General features: G+C 37.8%; 1 protein-coding gene across 1 annotated transcript in view; it reads right to left on the reverse strand.

Annotated features, from left to right (window-relative positions):
• Positions 1–20,150, reverse strand: part of WDR11 (WD repeat domain 11) — a 103,593-nt gene that overhangs the window by 10,247 nt on the left and 73,196 nt on the right. The window contains exons 14-23 of the mRNA XM_059730071.1: positions 18,820–18,928; positions 18,153–18,277; positions 17,529–17,676; positions 12,440–12,546; positions 11,789–11,903; positions 10,172–10,343; positions 4,087–4,195; positions 2,242–2,304; positions 937–1,002; positions 266–443 (exon numbers count right to left, since the gene is read on the reverse strand). Of these exons, the coding sequence (XP_059586054.1) occupies positions 266–443; positions 937–1,002; positions 2,242–2,304; positions 4,087–4,195; positions 10,172–10,343; positions 11,789–11,903; positions 12,440–12,546; positions 17,529–17,676; positions 18,153–18,277; positions 18,820–18,928 (1,192 nt within the window). The remainder of the gene's footprint in view (positions 1–265; positions 444–936; positions 1,003–2,241; positions 2,305–4,086; positions 4,196–10,171; positions 10,344–11,788; positions 11,904–12,439; positions 12,547–17,528; positions 17,677–18,152; positions 18,278–18,819; positions 18,929–20,150) is intronic.

Genomic DNA, 20,150 nt, shown 5'->3' on the forward strand with positions numbered 1-20,150 from the left:
CTCCCTGGGCCTGCTGCCAGCCCCGGGCTGTTCCACCCCAGTGCTAACTGCTGCGGGCCCAGACACGTGTGTACGCAGAGCCTGGGAGCTGCTGTCTGATGCAAACTGTGCCAGAGCTTATTGCTCCATGCTAATTATATGTGTAGAAGCACTGTGTTTTAAGCTTATGACTAGGCTAAGTTCAGAGTAGAACTTCATAATTAATTCAAAGCCTTTTTCTCGATTTAATCATATATTAATATTATATAAAAATGCCTCAAAATACCTGAAAATAGGAATTTTCACACAGTATATCATAACATATATCCAATGGATTGACCAATTTTTCTGGAAGAATAATTGTGTCTGAAGTTTTTGCAGTTTGCACTTTTTCCTGGTATAAATTATGCAAATAATGGGCAGCAACAGTCCAGAAATGCAGTTCAGATTCATCACCATAGAGTCTAAGTCAAAAATCAAAATGAAGTATTATACCATTATACATCATAGCTACAAATTAATTTGAACTCCTGAACCACATGACAGCCACAACACTGATTGATTTTATATGTTAGATAATAAATGTTATGTATTTAAAAGGTAGTTAAGTACAGAAAAGATGCATCTTTCTGTAAGGCACTTACCAGGTATTAGAACACTGAACAAATAACTCCTATTTCAACACAGGCAGTTCCTTAAAGCTTTAAAAAATGTAATTCCATTCAACCATGTCAAGGTCCTTTTCACACTAATCCAAAATTTACTACAAAAGCAAAATTCACTAATTAAAGTAATAACCTCAGCCTAGAAAACACTTAGACATGTGCTTAACTACTCACTTCAGTTGTCTCATTAACTTTAATGGGAATTCCTGCTTATTTAAAGCACATTTATGTGTGTTCATAGGATCAGGACCTTATTTTGAAAAGACTTTTGATTTTTGTCAGAATCTGTTACCTTGAAAGCAGGAGGCACCTTTGCAAGACAGTAAATTCAGGATCAAGCAAAAGTTTCTTGATGTCACTGCAAAAAGAAAGCGTCACAACTGATTTGTAATATTTGGGCAGGATTTTGAACACAAATACAATCTACTATATTGCCTACTAAGAGGAACAAGTCATTTTTCATTCTCAAAGAAGGAAAGCAGAAATTCAGCTCATATAGATCAGAACAAAAGCATCTATTGAATAATATTCAGCAACTACAATAGGAATTATTCACAACATGAAGAATACCTAAACATTTACAGGAGCATTGTAAATTCTGCACAACATCCTACATTATTTATCAGTTCTTTTAATAAAAGCTAAATCAGATGGACGGTCAGGAATAGTTATAGATGCAATACATGTGAACAACCACAAGGGTGTATTTGAAACTGTAATATGAGTTTGCAGTAGTTCTAGTTGTGGTCTGATTAAAACATGATATAATTATGTGAATATAATCTAGAATGTCACATCATTGCATATTATAATAAAACCTTATCATAGCGAACCACCATGGGACTGGGAGAAAAAAAATCATTATGGAAGACAGTGTTCGCTATCACAGAGTTAGTCAATTTGCTCAGTTATAATAATGAAAAAAAATTGTTCCTGTTGTTATAATGATTAAAAGAAGGTGTTATTAAAAGGCTTGTTATAGAATGAGGTTGTACTGTATAATAAAAACCTATAGGAGAGAAGGGAGGGAAAATGCATCTGGTTTCCTAGATGCAATGGCAGATTTCATAGCTTAAATGAACACACTGATATTGTTTGCTAAACTACTAGACACAGGTAAGTCACTGTGTATGTTTGGCCCAGTACAGCATTCTAATGGATGGACATGTTGTGAAAACGGCTTTCAATAAACTGCAGATGCTAACTGCAATTAAATGCTTTTAATTCAAATCAGCATTAATGAACCTCCTGTTGACCATTGTCGGCAACATCAGCAACACGAAAGGGAAACATCACAAATTCAACAGTAGTTTCCATCCCACTTAAATATTTAAAACAGTAAATTATTCTGGCTGTTATGCTAACATCAAACAATTTATTTCAAGGAAGTTCTCCCACTTGGGAAGAACTTTATGGTTCATTTTTTTTATTAGACAAAGGAGGCTATTAAACATTAAAATGTCATTTGCTGTTATTCAAGCACTTAAACATGCACATTTAGATTGGCAGCTAAATAAAAAAAACAATCATTACAGTTTTTCCTGTTGTGCCCTCATTTAAAGTGACACTATTAAAACATTATTTAAAAGGTTCTTACTTGGACAATGAATTTAACTGTTCTTGAATCAGTTTCTTAACATTTTCATTCTCTGGATAATCACTGCATAAAAACCATAAAAGTTAACTGATATATATTCAATCCATTTATATATGCCCATATATTAACTAAACTTATAACATATGAGGTCAAAGAAGAGTATTGGCAATATGTGACATAAGCCATGAAAAGGAAGCAAACTTATGAACATTTTTACTTTGTTAATACAGAAAAAAAAAGCCCATCCATTATTTTTCCTGGTCAAATATTAGTTTCAAAGAACTAATTCATGACCTGTCTTCACTTTCCCTCAGCATCATCAGTCTTAGTCACAGTCTCATCACTTCACTCTTTCCCATAACTTTATGTTCACTGAAACCTGCACTTCTCCTTACTATACTGCATTTTCAAATTTGAGCAAGTTTATGGTATCTCAATATTAATGAGTCTAAGGGGAGAGAGGTGAAAGGGAGTGGAATAATTGATGGAGAGCAATCAGTAATTCAGAAAACTAGGCCCCTTCAGGCACCTCCATTTACACTATGATAAATTGAAGCAACTAAAATTTTTACCTCCCTCTTGAAAACACAGGCATAGTACCAGCATCTATTGCATGTTATGGCTACTTCTCTCTACTGCCTTGACTTTTCTTACATCTTTCAAATCCTGATAGGCTACAAGAGCCACTGCAAAAGGATCTATTATCTTGCTTCTTGCCTCCACCTCACTCTTTTCCTCCTTAAAAAGCTGCTCTTATTTGTTGCATACCACTAATTCCCCAGTTGACTCCTCGTTCTCCTTTCCTCTCACCACAAGCACTTTTGCTTATCTTTGGAGAGTTCAGCTTCCATTTTGGTCCTATTTACCGCTGTAACCTTCTACCTCCTCATCGCCAAGACCTTACTGGATTTCTGTTTGTTTAAGACACACTGATAATGCACATAATGAATACAAAATGCATACAGTAATCGTATTTCTTTTATGTTGACTGTGTTCTTAGATGGCAAATGCTCTGAGGCAAATACCTTCCCATGGGTCTGGATACTGCCCAGCATACTGTCTATTGATTTCATCATGACTACTGCAATATAAAAACAATAGATCTAACTATCTGTAAGATGGTTGTATGCTTCTTAGGGTTTTGGACCACTAAAGCAGCAAAGGACTGGGACACTGACCTACTCTCCAGCAACCACTCCTAACCACTTTGCAATCAGCTGTTCTTACAAATGAAACCTACTTCTGCTTTTTGATGCAAACAGCCAATTTTGACTAGACCAGCGGCACTCAAACTTTTGAACTTGCAAGACAGAAGAGTGGTGCGGGGCTGGTCCACTGGCTGGATCAAGCCCCGTGCACCAGGATCAGACCCTGGGGCCCGACTTCACCTCCTCTCTGCCTCGCATGCTTGGACTGGGCCACAGAGACTCAGCATCTCCCCCTCCTGCCAGAATTGGGCCCCAGTGCTGCCCCTTTCCACGATCCAGCATGCAGGACCCAGGGCTCCCTGTGGGTGTGGAAAATTTGGCAACAGGAAAGCAGTGGCACCACTTCCTCCTGCCAGACTTCTGGACCCAGGGGGTGCCCTGTGGGCCAGATAACACAGCACAGACTGGATCTGGCCCATGAACTGGGGGTTGAGTTCCCCTGGACTCGGCTATTGCTATTGTCTTAAAACAGAAAAGAGCTCTTTTCAGAAATGGAGAGAGGCAGGTGTTACTCCTCCATTTAGATTTTCTCATGACTGCTAAAGTTAAATGAACCCATTTAGCAGCCTTCTGCTGAAGAATATGCAGTGACAATAATAATAATAAAAGTTACTAGAAAATTACAATAAAGCCTTACACATGAAAAATATCTAGAGAATATTTATCATTCCATGGCTGATGCAGCAAAAATGCTTTTAAAGCTAATGAGGCCCGTGGAACAAGGAGATAAGGACACCACACAGGTTCTGAAATAGAAGAAGGGAAGGGGGAAAAAGTCTTATTTTCAAGTCAAAAGTAGCCACGGTGCAATGGCATAGCATTTACTGACAATGAAACACAGAACACTCAGTTTGCTAGTGTCCCAAAAGAAGTTTACTATTTGCCCCATCATCTAACTCAAATGTACAGCATGTACTACTATATATCAAAATATGTTGTTACAAACAAAAACATTTTTTGGGAAAGACATGGTTAAATTCCACACAGAATCTGATCTTTTGGGCTTTTCATTTATTTACAACCTTGTTGAAAAACTTGTGAAGTAATGGACATGTGAGCTCCTACTAAAAGACAGGGAGGAAAGTCATTAAATATATCCCAGAATGCATAATTCTGGCACATCCATCGCTATGGAACAAAGTATTTTTTTAATATGACAATACTCTGAAATACCTTCAGTGAAATTAGGATGTGCCAAGAGGCTATTACAGGGAGGTAATTAAGTTAAACATATTTCTCTGTTGGATGCTTCCCAAAGTCTGGTCAGTATATCATTGTGGTTAGCTCAATTTTCAATTTTTCCTTGGTGGCCCATTCTCAATGTTAGTTTAAGATTGTATGAAACCATTAATTCAGCAGGAAGACTAGAAATTATCTTGCTACTGGCAAGTATGTGCATTTGATTGTCACTAACCAGTTAGGCAAGAATTTGTGCACACACACATTTGACTTGTGCCCCTGTGCAAAACACCAGTTGTAAATGAATAATTCATCAGTGTAACCCACTCAAACATTGAATGATCTCCAACTCAAGTTCTGAAGATTAAGAGGGGAATAAAACATAAGTGGAGCTAGTAACACTTACAGTTCAGATTGCCAGCCATTACCCAATATGAGACCTTTGTGTCAGAGATGCATGTTTTGTTATCTCTGTGAAATATGTAATCAAGATAAAAGTCTCTGGAAAAGAATCCTAGAGTTTGCAAAAATCTTTGTTAGTGCATGCCACCTAAGACTCCACCACCTACACTGAGTATGCTCTATGGCTACACAAATCCTAGGTTTTGACCACGCTGTACACCCAACACCTGTAGGCCAGAGAAGAGACATAGGCTGGGACAAGGGAAAAGTAGAAGGACTCAGAAACAGAGGATAAGAGCATGAGCAGAGTGGAGGCAAAAGATGAGAACAGGAAAAGAAGGGGACAGGGACAGAAGGGACTACACCATCACTGAGCACTCTCCCCTACAAGATCTGGAATCAAAATCATTATACTGAGTTTCAAATTGCTTTGCTGTTTAGAAAATAGCTGTAAAAGCCATTGGTAAAATGGTTCCCTTCATCATCCCACTGTGAGGTTGACATAATGGTAACTGCCTTCTATAGCTTCCATTAATTCTCTAAGCTCAACTGGCAGAGAAGTGTACTGTGGATTCCAAGATCCCAGCCCACTTGAGGAAGGACCAGTGAGTGGCAAGGCAGGAACAGCCCCCTCATATCAATTTAAGTTTAAAAAAATGCACTAAAAACTTAAGTTGATAGAACATTAAAAGGGCACAAGTTAGGAAGTATCAAAAATTAATGGAGCCCTTGCTATTCTTGATGTGAGAATCTTGAGATCAGAACCTTTGCCAGGTTAATTGTGCACTTCAATTGATTTCAAACAGCTACCTGTGCAAATTAATAATCACACTTAAAAAAATTCAACCAGCTATAGAGCTGGAAAATGAGTTCTAACTTTATAGCTGGTTTCTATCCAGCTTTAATTTTCACATGCCGCAGCATCTCCTGCTGTGGCTGGAAGCCCCACTGGCTGACAGGGCTCCTAGCTGCAGGGATGCACCATGCACAGTCGGGGCTGGGAGTCCTGCAGCTGAGGGGACTCTCAGCCCCAGCAGCACCCCACGGCTGCCAGACCTGTGAGTCCCGCAGGTGTGGACCCTAGGTCCTAGCAGTGCCCTGGCAGGACTGCCGGGACCCAGAGGCCACGCCTGCAGGACTCCTGGTCCTGGCAGCATTGTGGTGCTACCATGGCTACAAGCCCCATCAGCTACGGGACTCACAGCTGTGGGAATGTTCTACTCGCTGGTGCAGAGGGAACCCAGAATGGCAATCCTGGGTTCTCACTTTACTGGCAATAAGACATGATAGAATCTGATGCAGGATCCCACAGTCACGCCTTCTGCCATGCACATGTGGATTACACACCATGCCTTTATCTGAACATCTATAGGGACTCAGAGTCTTTAGTTTAGAGGGGCTATACCTGTCCATTTAATGTTATGTCCCACAGCAGAGATCAGGGGAACCTCAAATGTCACCAGAAGTGTAGGTGTCCACATTGTACCGGTGTCAAAGGAGGGCATGTCACGGAAAATATATGAACAATCAACTTTAGAAACACAGTTCTGGAAGGTAAGTAACTACTTCTGCTTCTTTGAGTGCTTGTCCATATATATATATATATATATTTCACTCTTGGTGGCTCAAAAGCAGTGACCTGAATAGAAAGGTTGGAGCTTACAGGCTTCTTAAACAAAGACTGCAGCCAAAAGAAGCATCAGACTTATATGCTGCCACAGGGGAATGATGTCTCAACATGTGTACTGAAATTCAAGTAGCTGACCTGAATATCTTTGGTATCAGCATCCTTCTCAGGGGAACCACACAAGCTGTTTGCACTTGAAACTGCAGTGGAACCTAGCTAGCTAGCTAGTATCAGGTATTACTGGAGGGAAAACCATTTTGAAAGTCTCTGGGTCAATTTAGCCTACCACTTCAATGTGCTAGCATGTATCCAAAATCCTGGAGAGATTCCAACAGCTTGACTATATAGAAAAATTTTAACTGTCCTCAGGACATTTACAGGGGATAGTTTATAGTAAATGGATCATTTGGTTCATCTGAAAAAATTGGTGATGATCCTAATTAAGAACATGGGATGGGCTTAAGGGTAAATTTATCTAAAGGAACAAAGACTGTGTACAGAGGGCCTAAGCTCTGTAATGAAACAGATCCTATTAGATTTGTGAAATGCTGCACTGACACAGCTACACTGCTTCAGATTTGGAAACAAGCATGTGCAAAGCTTAGCACAGCATGGCACAACAAGATCATATAGGCATACCCCAAAATTCCCTGCCAAGTGACAGTTTTTGGTTTTAATCTTGGTCTGTAGCTCCCTCCATATAAAACGGGGTTAAGACCTCCCTCCCTCACAGGGTACCTTATCAAAGGGACCCAAGGTACGACTGCACGGGCAGTCTTAATTCTAGCATTTACTAATGGAAAGCTTGATTCTGCAATCCTAAATTCATGGCTTTTTCCATGGAATATGCATATAATTATATAACACCTCATAACCCCCAAACCCAATGCTTTATCATCAGTAATGTAATAAAAATAAAAAGCAACCAAAAAAAGGCAAGTCTACATGAAGGATTAGTTTCAGAGCCCATATAAGGAACTTAAACTGCATTGATTACCATATAAATCAGAAACCTTGCAATCATTGAAACTGTATCTCAGTTTGACATTTGAATGTTCTTCAAGTCTTTCAATCTATCAGCCTAAAATGCAAGATGTTTGCTTCAGAACATTTCTTAAGTCTTTAGTCTAGTCTAATGAACCATTAAACTACATTTCAGAGATCAACTGAAAATTGGACACTGGAGTGATTTTAGACTTTCAATAAGTATTTTTTTCTTCCTTCAGTAGTGATTTGCTATACGGAATAGTAACTCACTTCACAACTCAGGTAAGAAGAGTTACTTGGATTTTAGACTACTCCAAAAGTCTCCTTACCCAACTGGTATTTTTTGACGCCCTCCCTTCCTTTTTCATGTCCTTGTGACAAGATATTTAGCAGAATTCACAGATTTGGTTGAAATTTGACAGGGCCATGCTGTGAGCACGTCTGCTATGGCCTTGAACTTGCAACCTCTGGGCCGTCAACTAAGCGCCTGCAGAACCCCAGCTCCTTTTTTTGAAGCAAAACTGCAGTTTACACTACATGGTCCCCAACCAAATAAGGTTAAGCAGGACTCTGAAAAAGGCATTTAACCTATAAAACACGACTCACTTCAAGATTCTGTGCAAAAATATTCAACTACTGCTGCAAGTATGTATTGTCTGGCCAATGCAGGTCACATTTATTATGACAGTTAGGAAAGAAATCACTGTGGAGGCCCAGGGGAGGTTTTCACAGGAGGGGAGGAGCTCAGGGAACCATATCACAACAGCCATAGGAATGTAGTGGAAACAATTCTTGTATTAGGAGGGTAGAAAAAGCACCTTGTTCCCATATGCTACCAAAAATATTCCTCTATCACTCAAAAAATATCTGCCATGCAATGGAAGAAGCACAGGGTTCTGTATCTTGGATTTGCAATTATGGCATTGGTTTGGGGTGTAATAATGAGGACAGATCAACTGAGGATAGGGAGCTGCAAACCTCCTGAACCAAGAAACTCAATTCCTCAGTCTGACCAATTCTGTAATTCCTAAATGTACAGTGAAGAGGGAGTTATTTAAAGCTTCGTGCAGCAAGATCTCTCCCAAGCTAGTTGCAGACTGCGACATAAACAGCCTGCCCCAGCTCTGCTCATCTCTCAAATCTGCTAATCAGTTATATAGTTATTAAGCAAAGTGAAAGCATTAGCATTTACATTGCTTTGTGCACTGGTATTTGAGAGCCAGCAGTGAGCACAACTTAATATGAAACTCAATTAAAAAAAAGTTACCCTTCCAAATTAACATTTTTGCCCACTAGTAACACTTGAGACTACTAAAAGAGATAAAATAATATCTCTGTTTGGAGGCAGGTAAGGTTCTGGGGTAACTGTGCATTTCACATCACACCAGTTTTTTTAAATCTAGTTTCAGTGGTTTGGGGTTTTTCACACAGCCAAAATGCCAAAATGGATCTGACTGGTGGTCTGTCTATTCTGGTACAGAATCTATGACAGTAGTAAGATGCTTCAGACAACGGGTCTCTGCAGGATTCAGTTGTGAGATCATTTGCCTGTGAGACGTTTTTCTTACTCTCCACCAAGTTAGTGGTTTAATTACATGCTGACTGATTTACACAATGATTTTTATTCTATCCTAGGTAACTTTTGTTACTTTAATAAATATCTAAACAGCTACTGAATCATACTGTTTTTTTGACTGATAATGTTTTTCCTTTATGTTTCACAGGTTTAATGACATAATTATGCATTTATATATTTGCACATTGAGGGTTTAAAAAGAGAACATATGATTTCTAATCTATCTATGTTATTGATCATAATGTGCTGATGATACTTTTATTGTTTCTTGTGTTTTATTAAAGTTATAGTCTTTACTGTATCAATATTTTATTTCAGACAAAGTTGACAACATTATTAAAACAGAATATCTATCAAATATAACATCACATTGTGGTAATCTTACTTAGCAGTGGTCTCAGTGGCTCATAATTTTAAAACTCTGTAGGATTCCTTATATGCACCATATATCTGGCATAGTTTCCATCCACCCATCAAAACTTATAGAAACTAAAGGCAGTTTTGTAAACATATCTATGCTAGTTAAAAACTAAAAAAAAAAAACCCAACACAAGGCTGTGAACAAACCGTACATATGTTTTAATTTTTTTTATGTATCACAGACATGACTCAAAATCATGTTGTGTACTTGAGTGACCTATTATTTTTTCACAAGAAATCGCTCCACATTATGTGAAGAATAACCTTTTTTAAATACAGAAAAATATGTATAATCTATTCCCTTAGAAGTTCAATGAAAAACTATTACAAGATATTTTTAAAACATATGGAGATTGTCCGCATCAAAATGCTTGGAAGATACCTGATTTTCTGGTGCAGACTGATACTAGTTCTGCTCTCTTGTTTCACTGAAAAGAATAAAGATTATTTTTCTCACCTTTTCTATGTGTTGTTTGGATTGGTAACAAACAGGAAACTTAACTATGGTGGGCTGTTGAGATTTGTTCTTACCTGTCAACTCTTGCTCATCCATTTTAAAGCATGATGGCTTCATAGACATCTCTAGAACTCTGATGCACCCATCATCTGATGCCAAAATCACTTTATCCGAGGTACACCAATCTACGTCCAGTATTCGGAAGTTGACATTTCTCCCACTTCTTAAACTGCTCACCATCTGTACCTTGAAACAATGAGCCACTTTTCAGCAAGGATATTAGTTACAACTGGCAAGATTCAGTGCTGTGATTCCATAACGCAGGGGTTTTCAACCTTTTTTAATAAGTGTGCTCCCGGCACAGAGCTGAGGGGTGGAGGGTGCCATGCAACTTGACGCTGAGTGGCAGCAGTGTGGGGTGGTGGGTGGTGGCAGTGGTCACTGCATGTGAGCATCACCCGATCAAGCTGGCCAGGCAGCACCTGTGCAGCCCGCAGAGGGGCACCAATCCCCTCGCCCTGGCCCTGCTCCTGGGAGGCAGCGGTGCGGGGTGGTGTGTGGCGGCGCTTCATCCCCACCCACCTACACATACCCCCTAGGGCCTTTCCAAGTAACCCCCAGTTGACAACCCTTGCCATAAGGCACATCACATGATTAATAAAAGGGAACAAAGGTGTCCTTAAAGTCATCTTTGCATCTCCCTGGGCTGAAAAGACCCCCTAGTCTTTGCAGGACGTATGAGGCCATCCTGCAGAGAAAGCAAAGGAGCTACAATGTCCTATAAAATGCATAAGGACTTTGGCAGGTGTGATTGGAATGAGGAACACAAAATTGGAAGAGGCCTCTGAGCCCATCAGGTCCAGTCCCCTATATTCACAGAAATCACTAATCCAAGGAAACCCCATGTGTATGTTAAGACTTTTGAATAACAAAAAAACCCACTGTGGTCCTAAAAAGAGGTAGAGAACCACCAGACAGAAAAGTAACAAGAGATTACAAAGATTTCTCAAATCCAGTTTCTAAAAGATCAGACTAAATGGCTGTACTCTGTCTGGTCTGGAGAATGCATGGCACTACAGTCCGCATCTCTTCATGTAGAATCATTTATCCCTAGTCAATGTCCTATCTATGAATGTACAGAAGAATAGAACTCCAACTACCTACATAAGATGAATGTGAGATTTTTTAATGAGATTTTTCCCTCTAATATAGGCTTTTCTGCAGAAAAGGAGAAGCAAAGACAAAGTTAATTCTCAAACATCTGACTTTCATGTATCCCCAAAATACATCAAAACCAAGTCAGGTCAACTTTGCCATTTAGTATGTCTAGATGTTCACAGAAGCTTGTTAAGCCTGGAAAGGAAGATTTTGTATTTCTGCACTGGAGCCTAAAAACATTTTTTATGCAAGCTGCAACCCAAAAATCACTAGGAGAGAGTGATGATAAAATGGTATTTCAATAAAGTGTCAGCTGTAAGAGCGAAAGGCACTTTTCAATTGACAGCAGCTTGAAAAAGCTTTCTGGGGAAGTAAACATCTTTTGTGAAAAGACCAGACACCTCTATTATATAGCTGTCAGCAACAGCTCGTGTATAATTTTAACCACATTGTTTGTGTGCCTGACCTTACCTTGAGAAGTAGGTTTATATGTTTTGTGCACAAGTAAAAACAGATGAGAAATAGATGCATACCTCTTTTGCATCCCAAACTTCAGCTCCATCATTGAACAAGGATATCAGTTTTTGGTTTCCTTTTCCAGGGGCAAAGCGTATTTTTCTCACCCAGCCTCGGTGGGTAGGGATCCCCCTGGAGGCAAAAAGAACTCAAGTTTTAACCTCATTCTAATCTACACAGAGAGATATGAGCAGTTGATATAAGTTCTCTTTCAAACATTCTACGTTTTGATACTTCATAACTTATAGAATTAATATTCCATGTATATATAAATGGATGACTAGCAAAAATATCATAAAAAACTTTTAAGTGTCAGTTGTGTTAGAAAAATCTCAGAATATTTAATATGACAAATATTACAATCCTTTTCATTTTAACTATTTTTGTTTAGATTAAACCAAGCTAGTCAAATATTCAGCTGGGACAAGTCACCAAGGACTCACTGAAATCAACACAAATATACTATTCACACCAGCTGAGAGCACCACCTCTCTTTTGTTATAGTTCAGCACTGCCTGAGTAGACACTATTTGAGAAAAATTTTCATGTTAAAGATAGAAGCTTGTTCTCTCAGCTGCTAGATCATGGCAGCCTTCTGCAAATATAAAGAAAAATCTTCTGCCATCCATTCACTCTATAAGAAATGGTAAGATTTTATTCTCTCATACCTGGATACTCTAGCTTTTAAATCCCAAAAGTTTAAATTTCCATCAACATCTCCGAGAACCAGGGTATCTCCTTTCCACGCAATACAAGTAATACTTCCCATGTTTCCCTGCAGAAGAAAATGATATGGTTAAAAGCATTCTGCACAGGTAAAACATTTTAATACCGATACCGCCCATTACTTTCCAATGTTAAAAAAAACCTAATAAGCAAAATTTGCTTGTGGCTCCAACAAGGCAATTCTACTGAGTTTACTGGAGGACTCCCGGCTCAGGAAACAGAATTTATCTCAAAATTTTTATCTAGACTTCTTAAACTGAATGAAATACTGTCTTACAGCTTAACATTTAGTTTTATAAGAAATGTAAAACATTTGTGTGTTTCTATTTTCATGTTAGCTCCCATGTGATAGGACTCATTCTCAAACACCCAGAAAACTAATGCATACTATCTAGGAAATACAAAAACACCAGGATTTCAGTTTGATAGAAGTTAGCTGAGTTTTCATACTTGATGCAAAAACATAGCTGCCCTTCAGAGAAAACCAAAACAATTAAAGCTGACAAAATAACTCTTATCCATTACAAATCTGTAGTCAACTCTTCTCTATCGCAATTCATGACCTGAGGCCAGTGCCGTGGGTTACTGCTACTGTTCAAATGCTTAACTAAATAAAAGAGAAAGTTACAGCAAAATCAAGTGATATAACAAAACCTGCACATAGTGTTTAGTGTTCAAAGACAGGAAGTTTAATTTAAAATGACAAAAACAATATAAATGTTTCCTGTTGCGCAACTTGGGCTTAAGTATAAGAACCATGATCATAGCAAATGTGTAGCCCATATAACATGTTTCCCAATAACTGCTCCCTAGAAAAGGGAGGAATCAAGATGAAGAATGCAGGCGACTGGATTTAGATTCAAACTCACAAGACTAAGGTTCAATTCTCTCCTTAGCCACTGACTTACTGTGTGATCTTGGTCATGTCACTTAGATACACCTAATGTAGACTACAGTAAGTCCTCTTGGGAGACTGCCCCTTGAACACCTCTGGCCCCATGTTCACACTTGCACATGAAAATCTGGAGAGGAGGCCACTACTCTCAAGCATACCAAACATAGACATAGTGAGAGATGCCGCATAGGATGCAGTTTCAAATAAACCTATGTTAAATCCATGATCGGAGAAAGCTAGCTGCATTATTTGACATTGTAAATGCAAATGCTTTAGGGATTCCTGCATCACTGTGAGGAGCTGCCACAAGCAGGAGAGTTATTTGCAGTTTGCTCTATTCTCCAAGGTGCCTTCTTCACTACAATAATGGAGTCAGGGGAGCTACTTATCAAAACGGCAGAAGTCTGCTGTAGAAGGGACTGTGTCCTTTTCTGCTAACTGTGACAAATGCCAGGAACACAGAGAAGCCTCATCTATAAACTCTGTCTCTGTTATCACCACTTGATGATAACAAAGTTTTGATTACAAGTGTTTTTTAAAGAAGTAGTGTGAAGCCTAATGCAGAGCTTCTTTAATTTCCTTGCTCCACAACAGAAACCTCAGAGGATGTTTATGGACAGTAATAGTGAATATCTTTTAGTTATCTTCTCCTACCTATAATAGCTCTCAGCTTTTAATAGTTCTCAGCTTTACTCTATATATGCTATAATAAACAGCTGTTTTCATATTCTGAAGTTAGCGTTCTCAGTCTGTTATTTCTTAATACAACGTCTTTACAGATTGATTCATGGTGCTGTATTCTCCCACTGACAGCAGCATCTCCTGCTGTCTGTGAGAGATGCATAGAAAAATAATTTTACAAAGTAGTTACAGGTTTTTCTAATAATAACAATTACAAGGGGAAAACGAGGAGTATGTATCATACATCCTATCAAATTTTCATGTGCCTTTTATAAATAAATGGCAATCAACAGGCCACATTTTATTACTATTATTCAAAAGTTACCAAAAGAAAACCACACTTCACATCTTAATCCATAACCAAATTTGTGTCATTTGCATACCTCAAAAAACAGCCCATGGATTGTGATCCTGTAAATTTCAATTAGCATTCATTTTCGTATATGCTTTAAACTTAAACCATTAATCAGAAAACCTCTCAACACATTTTTAAGAAAGTTAATTTCCAAAACAATTCTGATCTAGAATGTATTCAACAGTTACATCTTCTAGTGAGCACTTTTGGGTAGATCACAATGGAAATGCAAAGCATTTATAAATATTTTCCCAACAATCAGATCTGTCGTTCTCACCAATATATTTAAGAACTGCTGAATAAATTAATATACATAATACATAACATGCAATAGGACTACAAGTGTAACATTTACAATATTGTGATCCCATATCGCCATGTCATATATTTACATATGAGGCATTTGTGTTTTTCTCCTGTTATATAACCAGAGATACTTGAAAAGACAGAGGTTTCCTGAAATGTTATATAGATAATATTTCATGAAGATAACATAATATTTCAGTAAAGTTCTGTCTTGACAAACAACTCTGGTTATGTAACAGGAGCTAAACAAATGTAGTTTATAAATTTTGTACATACAGTCTTAGAAATATGTAATTTTGTACTAAAACACAAGGAGAAAAAGAAAAAACACAATAGAGCAGCAATTTTTCTATTATTTCCTCTCTCCCCCTCCTTCCTGAAAAACCATCCTTGTCAAGTAGTCACTTTTTCAAAAAGCTGCCACTATCTCTGAAAAACAGCTGACCTGCCATATTGAACAGAAGGCTTTTTGCAACATCTTGATTGCTGGCCAATTCAAAGAGAAAAGGAGAACAAAATGAATAAAATTTTACAACTATAACTTAAATATTTTGAGGTTTATTGGAGGAGATGTGCCAAATGGAGAAACCTGGAGGTTTTGATATTACAAGCTGTGCTTTTTAAGAAGTAGCCTTAAGCCAAATACAGCTTCTTTAAACAGAAATGGATATAAACACCAGCAGGGCAAATTCACTTAACTGTTTTAGCAAGGATGACTATTCCTTTCCTCAAGAAATTCAACCACTTTAGGAGTAGCAGGAGACTTTGTGAAAGTGAACTCTGGTTTCAACTCTTGGCAGAGCACAACTTGCCACCTGTGCCCTATGATGTTTGGCAACTGGCCACTAGAGGGTAACCTGAGAATGTTATAGGACATCCATAGGTATGGGAGGTATACCAAAAGACCAAGGATTTATCCACTGTATAAAAGTTTTTATGGACTTAAATGTTTATTGTACCAAAAGAATAAGAACTGCCTCTTGTACCTTAAGATATTATTCTGTACTGCATGCCCAGGCACAACTCTCATTTGCTGCAGTAATGGGCTGTTATATAACACAGAATTGGCTTTTACTAACAAAAGGGGGATCAAAATATGAACGCCTGCATCTCAGAACACCTTACGAATGCAAATAAAAATAAGAGCAAAATTCACTGAGTGTCTGTTTCAAATACTAACTGTGGAATGATTAGCTTTACCATTGTGCGCTGGGACAGTAAATTTATAACTAAGCAACATAATGAAGCCTTGTCTCAAAGTATAACCTACACCTCTAATATCTCCCCTATTAGAAACACCACTCTATGTATTTAACGTAAAATACTTCATGATAGTTAGCATTACGTGATGCTAGCATTCATAGCCTCTGAAGGATTTTGCTTTCCTGTGAAGGAATTGAATAAGTAGCAGCCACTACTAGAAATCATCAGTCAATAATCTGAGCTAGTCCTGAAAACTGTATGACCCATTGTTATGGTTGATGTACTGATGATAATGTGAATGAGAAAAAAAGACTACTCCCGAACCATAACTTTTTTCCTTTCTTTTTAAAAATTATATAGTCCCACTGAGCTGAAGACTAATATATATGAAGTTATTAGTACATACATACAGGATCAGGCCCAAACATTAAAATTAAATATAATCTACCATTTAAAGAGTTATGGTTCAATAGTTAAAATTACAAGTCACGCAGTGCAGAAATTAAGGTAATAATACACATTCAGTCTAACTGTGCTGTTAGAACCTAAAACCTAGGGAGGAAATGCAAAAATAAACAATGCAACAACCTTAATGATCCATGGGGTTTGTTTTTGTTGCCTCTCTCTTTTTTTTTTTTTAAGAGGCAAAAGAAATTACATTAATTTTGATGCAATATTTTCCAATTACCACACACTTTATTGTCTAGTTAGGTCTAATAAAAAAGTAAAAGTAAATAAATATTACAAGAGGGCTAGGATTTGTCTACACTTAGCTTAGAAAAATGGCAGCTAACCACAGATACACATCAGTAGTTCACTTCTAAAACCACTCCTTCCAAAACAGAAAGCATCTTAGGAGTGTTTTTTAAACATGATTTTAAGTGTTGCTACCCACACTAAGCATCAGTATTAATGTCCTTTGATAATCATATTCATTCCATACTTGAAACTGAATTTCTGCTGGTTCTGCTCTCCTCTCTAAGAGAATTTGCTCTCTTTGCATCCATAGTCTAATTGTGGAAATAATGGAAACAATTTTGCAACCCTGCTAATAGCTATCACTAACAGAAGCCCAATATAAACATGGTCAAAAAAGTTTCCTCTCGTGCATAGGGGAAACTAACATTTTCTTAAGTTAAACATAATAGATGCAGTAGATATGTGAGTCTAATAAAAAGACACAAAGCCACAAAAATTCCACAGCAAATAAAACTATTTATTTATTTTGCTGATGTTCTTATTTCCATAAAGCCTAAAAAACTTCAGCTGCTGTCTACAGCATTTCTCTGAGATGTATTACGCAAAAATGAGATGCAGTTGAAAAAAAATTTCCACTGTTCCTTCCAAATAAATAAACTGCTTACATAAACTAATGCACTACTGCAAAGCTGAAAAGAAACATTATTTTACATAAACAGGAACTTTCATTTGTTTTGCAAATGCAAGTTTTGTTTCTATTTCCAGTCACGGATTTTGTAAATATTTGCCATTAAAATGTATACTCCTAATAATTATAATAAAATGTTATTTTCTGCAACAATAGCTATGAAAACAAATTAAAGACCCAATTATATAGAAATGTTGAACTTACATCAGGAGGAATTCTTGCACTGTCTTTTACCGAGTTTCCCTCTACTGTGAGATAATAAATCTGCCCATCGGTATCTGTAAACACAAAGTGCTCTCTGGCAGAAATGTTCTGACTCAGCTCAGATTTACTTTCGGCCTCCTGTAACAAGCTTTAGGAGAAATGCAGTGAGTCAAAGGTAACCCTTTTTTGTTCTTGAAACACATAGAAGATCAGATTTCCCCAATGAATCAATGCATAAAAATGCAGTAGTATGAAAGTGGATGTTTCTTCAAAAATGGTTCTTTCTACTCAAATCCCCAAACAATAATTGACTTCCACCCTTATAACAGTAACCAAGTGGCAAAAACTAATTTTACCCCAAGGGGCAGATCACTAAAGGGTACTGCCAATGCCTGTTTGGAATAAATGAATATTTCTCATGCTCAGCAGAAGAATCCAAGGTTGATGTGTAAGGACCAGACCCTAGCCCATTCATTGACTTTTCTATGCACTGCTAATGGTAAATAGTCTGTGAAACTGCTCTCCCAGGGCACCCAGCATTTAGCAGTGCTAGTCTGTGCCAATACATAAAAAGAGCACCTTTATATAGGAATGCAGCCCATAGGACATTGTGATGGGCAGTACCTGATAACAGAAGATTCCACACTAATAAGTTCTGTATCGGATGCAACCGTCTGTCGGGCCATCGCTTCACGGGCTGCAAGCTGTTTTTTTCTTAAACTCTTCAAGTTATGGGAAGGTGACCATTCCTGTCAGCATTTTTAAATAGGAAAAATTGGAACAAGTGTTTCTCACTATCTAGAATTACAGGTTAATTATGATTAAGCTAATTATATATTGCTTCTATAATATATGTTTGAGAGTGAACCAGTTTCTAAAACAGGATGCTTTCATTTACAGATTTTCCTCGCCAACCACAGTTTTGCCAACCAGTTTTGAGTATCCATGCTTAATATTCTATATACCATTTTGGCTACTGTGGTATAGTTTTGAGTAATCACAGTTTTCTGTGACTGCGCATCAGCCTGCCACCTGTCATTTTTCCCATAAGCCTCTTGTCTTGCCCACCAGGGGAACTTTCAGAAACCTAACCCCAGCAGTTGGCGAGAGAAACTTGTATAATCCTATTTTGTAAGGGTAGTTGGAAAAAATACGAAGTTTGGGTAACAATACTGGAGAAATAAAACCCACCAACCCAATCCATAGCAAAATATCCATCAGAGTATTTCAGATTATACTTATAAATTAAATTGACATTTTAAGGGAGAAGGTAAAAGAATAGATTCCTTACCAAAGCAGTCACCACAGGGAAGTTTTTTGGCATTTCTCTAAGAACAGTACATGTCCTCACATCCCAGATTTCCAGAGGTTTGTCTTTAAATACTACAGCTAGGTACTGCCTGAAATGAATGAGCCCTTTCTTATGTCAAAAACATCCAGTTAAAGAAAAAAAAAATCACTTTAATTTCTGTTATTTTATTTTATTTTATATATTTTCTTCCTGTCACCATGACAGGCACAATTTACTCTAATGGCAGGAGGTGGAAAGAGAGGGAGCGAACACAAATTCAGCAGATCCTGGTCCTCCAATACAATTTGTGGAGTTGGATGTCTGCACTCACATAGGAGCCCATTGAATTTCCTGGAGACCTCAGTGAATTCTTTGTAGGACCAGGGCCTTACTGATCAAATTAACTAAAACTTCTGGCACTATGTGGAAGACTTTGAGGAAAAAATATTAAGTGCTCCATTTTAGCAGCTTTCAGTGAGTTGACATTTAGACAACCACAGCATGCCAGCAAGAGAGGCCAAGATTTTAGTTTGGACAGAGGGAGAAGGGTTGAGAGAGAAAGAGAACTGCAAGCCAGAAAAAAAAAGAAGTTCTCACCACAGGCCTGTAGTAAATGATAAAGAATCTTACAGCAAAGCATTTGCCAGGTCTGCTTCCCAAGGAGCCACTCTTAAGGAATTTCCTGCCGTCAACCTTTAAAGGCTGATTAACTTGCAATACTCTGTCCAGACTCAATTACTTTTCCTAAGCCCATGGGAAGCATCTTTAGAATTAACTCCTTGGTTTCTGGCCATCAGAAAATGCTTTTTGATACTGGAAAGTGATTTTTTATTGACAGGTATAATTATTTTTAGCATGGAATTGAAATATTTGACATTTCTTGTATGTTATAATCAAAATGCTGTTAAGTCTATCTTCTAAACTAGGCGGCATCAGAAACTGCATTTACTTTTCATTATTCACCTTCCTTTGTTTTCATCTAATAGTTTACCTCTTCAGTCTGAGCACACACTTGTTATTAATTAGTAATGGACTGTGGTCACAATTATAGGGCCAAACTATGTTAACTGCTGTGCAAAAAATACAGGACGATGTTTTCAAAAGTCAAAAACTGCTTGCCATATAATACAGAAAAAGGAGGGAATGTAATATACACCAGGATCTTGGAGTTGGGTACAAGAGCAGCTCTTTTCATATTTTTAATGGTTATTCCATTGAATCTAAGGCTATTTAAATTATTTTTACAACAAAGTAGTCTTATAAATTATGTATTACTTGTACTAAGCGTAGTGCCTAGGAGCTGTTGTTATAGACCAAAAACCCAAGTCAGT

Source organism: Alligator mississippiensis, chromosome 6 (assembly GCF_030867095.1).
Source record: "Alligator mississippiensis isolate rAllMis1 chromosome 6, rAllMis1, whole genome shotgun sequence".
In the NCBI taxonomy this organism is placed as follows: domain Eukaryota; kingdom Metazoa; phylum Chordata; order Crocodylia; family Alligatoridae; genus Alligator; species Alligator mississippiensis.